This window comes from Panthera uncia (assembly GCF_023721935.1).
Source record: "Panthera uncia isolate 11264 chromosome B2 unlocalized genomic scaffold, Puncia_PCG_1.0 HiC_scaffold_24, whole genome shotgun sequence".
Lineage (NCBI taxonomy): Eukaryota > Metazoa > Chordata > Mammalia > Carnivora > Felidae > Panthera > Panthera uncia.
Window position 1 is genome coordinate 38125306 of NW_026057580.1, and position 6675 is coordinate 38131980.

General features: G+C 32.2%; 1 protein-coding gene across 2 annotated transcripts in view; it reads left to right on the top strand.

The window, feature by feature from the left end:
* The window catches only part of SENP6 (SUMO specific peptidase 6), a 115082-nt gene extending 109077 nt beyond the window's left edge, over window positions 1-6005 (top strand). For both annotated transcript variants that reach the window (XM_049652893.1, XM_049652894.1), the window contains 4 exons: window positions 954-1042; window positions 2669-2737; window positions 2837-2987; window positions 4842-6005. In XM_049652893.1, coding sequence (XP_049508850.1) covers window positions 954-1042; window positions 2669-2737; window positions 2837-2987; window positions 4842-5051 — 519 coding nt within the window. In that variant the 3' untranslated portion in view covers window positions 5052-6005. The remainder of the gene's footprint in view (window positions 1-953; window positions 1043-2668; window positions 2738-2836; window positions 2988-4841) is intronic.
* The last annotated feature ends 670 nt before the right edge of the window (window positions 6006-6675 follow it).

Here is a 6675-nt window from a genome sequence, read left to right on the forward strand (position 1 = left end):
TATATTGAAGGAAAAGTTTGTAAGAATTCTACAGCATTTCATTTCTTTAATTCTTTGACCTTTCTTTAGTTGTTAAGACAAACTTTGAGTTTATCTAGTGGTGAAGATAGCTCTGTACTGTACCATTTGTCCTTTTTGTTTAATCTTCTTGTGAACAAAAGCCATTTTTTGTCATGTCCCTTGCTCTACAATATATGTTTAAGGAATATAGTTTTTCTCTGCAACTTACACAGGCACATTGTATGTATTACATTAAAGGCTTACAAAGAGCACTGTTCTTACACTCCTTTGGTTGTAACAGTTATGTGAACTAGCTAATCTATGTATTATTATTACAATTACTATTATTATTTCCATTGTTGATTATTTAATTTATAAGGTTGCCAGAAACTTTCTAAAGAATAGAAAAAGTCTTGTTTTACATTCAAGATAATCGACAGAATAAGACACAGTGTCACTAAGTTTTCTTCTCTCAAGTGAAGCAGATATATGGTTTTGTCAAGAAGGTGTTTCCAAAAACTCTTTAAATATTTCTGATTTGAGAAAATTATTTATGTAAAAGAATAATAAATATAAGTCCTTCATGCTCCTATTGTGAAACAGTCGTCTTAACCAACAAACTAAATTTTTGTAGAAATATCTAAAATCAGGGCAGTAGTATTTGACTGAAGAAGAATGAATCATAATATTTTCAATCATTAAAATTTTCTTTTACATTGAGCAAACGTATGTAACAATGGACTTCTGATCAGTAATTTCTTTTCATTAAAATGTCATTGTTATGGCATTACAGAATTACAATTGAGTGACTGCATTTTCTCATGTCTGATCACTTAAATGGAAAAGAATTTACATATTTGCTACAAAGATTTTTATCATCAATAGTGCTACTTTGTGAGGTTATTAACTATTTAGATTATATATTTTTAATACTAACAGGCTGTCTTTTATAGGATGATAGCAGTGATGACGGATTCCTTGCCGATGACAACTGCAATTCAGAAATAGGACAGTGGCATTTAAAGCCTACCATCTGTAAACAGTAAGCATTAACTTTATATCTTGAAAACTGCATGATAAATTTTATTTACATACCCTCCTAAAATAAAACATAACTGGACAGTTTTTATTTAAACTAGTGCCTAAAAGTCACAAAGCGTGTCAGGATGAGTGAGGAGAATGTCCAGGGCTCAAGTTGGGCAGAATGGATAATCCTTTCAGTTCTCTGTCCATTTTCTATTTGTGTATGCACACACATTCCCATAGACACCTACTATTTCTTTTGGATATACATTGATTTGGAGCAAAGAAAGGACAAAGAACTGTCATTCACATTCAGATCAGTAACTTGGGAATTGACGTTTACAGTGGTTCAATAGCTACTATGTAAAGACTGTGGAGTGACTCAAGGCAGTTCTTAGGGACATGTCTCAAGAGTGAATCTGTTTGGTTTTCAGAAGTACATGTCTGGAGCACCTGATTGGCTCAGGCTGTAGAACATATGAGTCTTGATCTCAGGCTCATGAGTTTAAGCCCCATGGTGGGTGTAGAGCTTGCTTTAAAAAAAAAACCAGAAAACAAAAAACAAAACAAAAAAACAGTACATGTCATGAGGGCTTTTCAGAGTCTATGAATCACTTAGTTGATGAAGTATTACCTATTTCTAGACTCCATTTCTTTTGACTTTTTTGTAGAAAATGTTAGGTGAAACTCCATTAACAGCTTTTGAAAAGCAAACTTCATTAATAAATGAAAATGTAGAGAGCTGCAGCAATTAAGAGATCTGCATCAAATCCCATAGAATTTTAGTCAAGAAGAACCCAGATCTTTAAACATTCAAGACTTTTTGTACTACGTTAGACTTCCTCTTAGGTTTACAACAATATTTTAAAGGTTGAGTGTTACTTATATCGAGTGTTCTAAAGTAGAATCTTACACTGATTCCTACACCAGATTCTAAATCTTACACTGGATTCTTCATTGGATTCAAAAAACACTGGATTCTAGGCTAATTTTTTTTTCTATTTTTAAGTAATCTCTACACACCATGAGGCTTGAACTCACAACCTCGAGATCAAGAGTTGCATGCTCCACCAACTGGGCCAGCCAGGCACCCCTAATTTTTCTGTGTGATGATTACCTGTTTTGCTATCTATAACAGGTTTTGGTTAAAAATGGGATTATTTGGGGGCATCTGGCTGACTCAGTTGAAAGAATGTGTGAGTCTTGATATTGGGGTCGTGGGTTTGAGCCTCATGTTGGGTTATACAGATCACTAAAAAATATAAATGAACTTTTAAGAAATGGACTTATTTCTACTTTGCTTGGTCCCACTTTTGGTGATTTGGAATCTGGGGATGTTCAAATTTTCAGAATTATTTTGACTTTTTACTAAATTTTGAATTCTTTTAAGGAACTAACTATAGAACTTTAGTGAAATATATTCCTAATAAGATATGGTTCAGTTAGTATTCTACAATTTGGTATTTAGTATAACCGTGGATATTTAAGTATTATTGGGGTGTATGTGTCTGTAAGATTTATTTTTCACCCAAGCTTTACGGAGTCAGGGGAATTTTGAATGTTTTAAATTCTCTTGTTAATGCTCATCTTTTTATGTGTTCTTTAACATTATAAAGTGTTAACATTTGGTCATTTTACCCTGCAGACCTTGTATCCTACTGATGGACTCACTTAGAGGCCCTTCTCGATCGAATGTTGTAAAAATTCTAAGAGAGTAAGTTCAAAATCATAACTTGTACTTTGTATTCTGGTGGGAATGAGGGACTATGTATACTTATATATGTATATTCTTACTGTATGTGCATTATTGCAGGTATTTAGAGGTGGAATGGGAAGTTAAAAAAGGAAGCAAAAGAAGTTTTTCCAAAGATGTTATGAAAGGCTCTAATCCAAAAGTACCCCAGCAAAACAACTTCAGTGATTGTGGTGTATATGTATTACAGTATGTAGAGAGCTTTTTTGAGGTGGGTTTCAGTATGTTGGATCTGATATGATAAATAATAAAATAGTTTATAGTGGACCCTTAGACAAAATGGGTTTGAACTGCATGGGTCCACTTTTTCACAGATTTTTTTTTTTTTTTTTTTTTGAAAAATATAGTACAGTACTATAAATGTATTTTCTCCTCCTAATTAATGATTTTTGTAATATTTTCTTTTCTCTAGCTTACTTTATGTAAGAATATAGTAATATAATACATATAACATACAAAATATGTGTTAATTGACTATGTTATTAATAAGGCTTTTGGTCAATAGTAGGCTGCTATTAGGTAAGTTTTTCGGGAGTCAAAAGTTATATGTGGATTTTGGACTCAGTAGGGTAAGCACCCTGAATCTCCACATTGTCCAGGGGTCAACTGTATTTGACCTTACATTAATGTTAAAAACATTAATAAGGAAATATTTTAAGTAGTTTGAAAACTATCATTTCAAAAATTTGTCCAGGGAGCAAAAACTCCCAAATTGGAAAATTTTTTAAAAATAAAAAGACTATTTATACTTCATGAAATCCAAGGTTTGTTGACCTAATGCCTCATCACTGATCAGCTCTCCCTCTTCACTCGCTCTTTCCACCTTAAGAAATCTCTCCCATCATTTGGACTTATACCCTCTTTTCTCCCCTTTACAGATATATTTATGGAGAAGTATTTATATGTTCACTGTCTTCATTTCCATAAATCCTACTCGTTTCTCAAATCTTTGTAATCTGGCTTTACTCTTGCCCTTATGTTGAAATTATTCTCAACCTCCCCTCACCATTTTACACTGTTGACCATTCCTTCTTCATAATGCTTTCTTCCTTCGACTTCAGATATACAAAACCATGCACACCACTCTTGGATATCCTTTATAATTCTCTTGATTCCATCCTCTTCCTCATCCATTATCCAGTATAGCACTCAGTCCTGTGAATTCTATCACTTAATGTCATATATGTGCAATCCTTTATTCCTGCTGCCACTTTCTACGTCCAGGAAACTGGCATCACTATTCTGAACCACTACACCAGTCTCCAAGCCTGCTGCCTTTTATTTTTCAGTTGTTTTCCAGAAGCTGAAGTCTAATCATTTTATGCATGTGAAAGATGAAAATCCTTCATATGGCCTGTGTGACCCAACTTCTGTTCGAGCTTCTAGCCTCATTTCCTACCATTCTTACTCTAGCATTCTATGTCATTCAGTTTTTTATATTGTGTCATGTTCTTTCTTGCCTCTAGGCCTTGGTACATATGTTCCTACCTGGGATACTCTTCCCAGTTGCTTCTGTCATTCTTTATTGGACCAACTTCTTCTCATTCTTCAGGTCTCAGTGTAAATATCACTTCTTGGAATTGTGTTAAGCCCCCAGACATGGATTTTCATAGGACTTTCTGCTTCTACTGTCATAATACCTGTCGTGTCCATTGTTTTAATTGTTGAGTTATCTGTCTGTCTAGACCAGAATCAGCAAACCATTTATAAAGGGGCCAAGTAGTAAATATTTTAGGCTCTGTGGCCATGCAGTTTCTATGCCTGCTTGCAGTTCAGCTATTGTGGCTGTTTTTCAATAAGGCTTTATTTACAGAAACAGGCAGTAGGCAGAATTTGGCCCAATAGCTACAGTTTGCTGACCTCTGATCTAGACTACAAGATCTATAGGCAAAAACTGTCTCATTATCTCCAGTGCCTAGCACAATATCTGGCATGAGACAGATAATGAGTACATACTTATTAAATGAATTTACTGATTATCCATTTTTAACTCTAATGCTTTTGTGATTGAAATTAAAATACTTATTATGGTTTTCTAATGTGCATTTAATATTTTTATTTCCAGAATCCAATACTCAATTTTGAACTACCTATGAATTTGGCAAACTGGTTTCCTCCCCCAAGAATGAGAACAAAGAGAGAAGAAATCCGAAACATAATTCTGAAACTTCAGGAAGATCAGAGCAAAGAAAAAAAGAAGCTTAAGGACACTTATTCAGCAGAAACATCTTTAGGTGAAGGAACAGAACAATATGTCAATAGCATCTCAGATTGACCCATTTCTGATGCTTGTCAGTATTGCCTTCAGAAACTGAGTGACTTTCAACTTTGGGTATAGACAGTAAAGAACTGAAGTGCTCATTACTCAGAGTGATCTGGAAATGTTAATGCTTGTATAAATGTCATATAATTAATTTCCAATGGAGTATGTATTAAGTAAAAGTTTGTAAATATGTTAATGAGGCCAATTTTTCCAGCATTTATAATTATTTTTTTCACTTGTTAGGAAGCTTTTGTTATGTATTTTCTGTTAATAGTACTTGAAACTGCAACTTCTCAACACAAAATAAATAAAAAGAAAATATTTATAGGAGGAAATGATTAATTTGATATTCTTTAGTGAACTTGTATTAAATTCCTTAGTGGGTGTGACATATTTCATGGGAATATTAAAAGTATCTATGATAATCTTTTGACCTGCATTTGTTCTAAAATAACTTGAAATATGAAAATATGATTAAATATAAGGAATTTTGAACAAGAAAGACATCTTCATATGCTTGTATAGTGGAAAAAAATAACAGCTTTTTAAATCATACACTCCCTTGTGTTCAGAGAACCCCAAAAATGTAATAAATATTTATAATTTTACACAAATATTTAAGAAGAAGCAGTATTAAGAGAAATTCAAAGAAAAATAATCTTGAATTATACTACTAAATAATAATTATACTTTATCATATCTTACTGTCAAGTACATTTCTGAAGACATCAAAGACTCAGGTTAAAACTATTTTGGTAAGTGCAGCTTAAATTTCAAATATCCCATGTTACCTTTCTATATTATAGCTTAAAGTATGCTACAATTTGTGTGATATAGTTGATAAACATTTTTAATCTGTGTGAACACAGGAATTTAAATAGGAATTTACTATTTTTTGTAATGGCTTTTGCTATTTTTTCATTGCTCATTTTGTTCTTGTTATTTTGATAAACAAAATATCAGACTTCTGTGCTTGAGTTTTTTAGTGTAAATTATTTTTACATGTAAAAGTACTTGTCTTTAAATCAATTTCATAATGCAGAAAAAGTTCTCCTACCTTGAATTCTCCTTTAAAAATACTAAAATGTGATGGTTTTGATGACAGAATTACAACTCATGTAGGCATTGTGCATATATCTGCTGAAACTATTATTTTCAAACGAAATGTTACACATTTCTTTCCAATTAACTTTGAGACTTGAAATATATCTTTTAAAAGTCATTTTTTGTTAAATAATGAATTTTAAAATACACATATAACAAAAGTAGTTGAGAATAAAATGAAGGCCATTTTTATCATTAGCTATTTTTTTTTTTTAACCTGGCCAAATACACAAATTGTGAACAACATTTTAGGCTGTTTTCTTGAGTTTAATAAAGTCCACAGGTGTGTTTGGAGTGGGTGGGGGTGTGGTTAATAACAACCAAAAAAAAAAAAAAAGTATGAGACATATTCATTAAGGGAAATATTAAAATGTAAGCTTAAGGAAAGTCACCATTGGTCACCATTAGTGGCATCAATTCCAGATTTGTTACTTTGCATATTTTAACATTATTTATTTATGATTACATTATTTCTTTTTCAGGAATACCCTAGAGCTATTAGCTTAAATATGAAAAAGTAAAACTTAAGAGT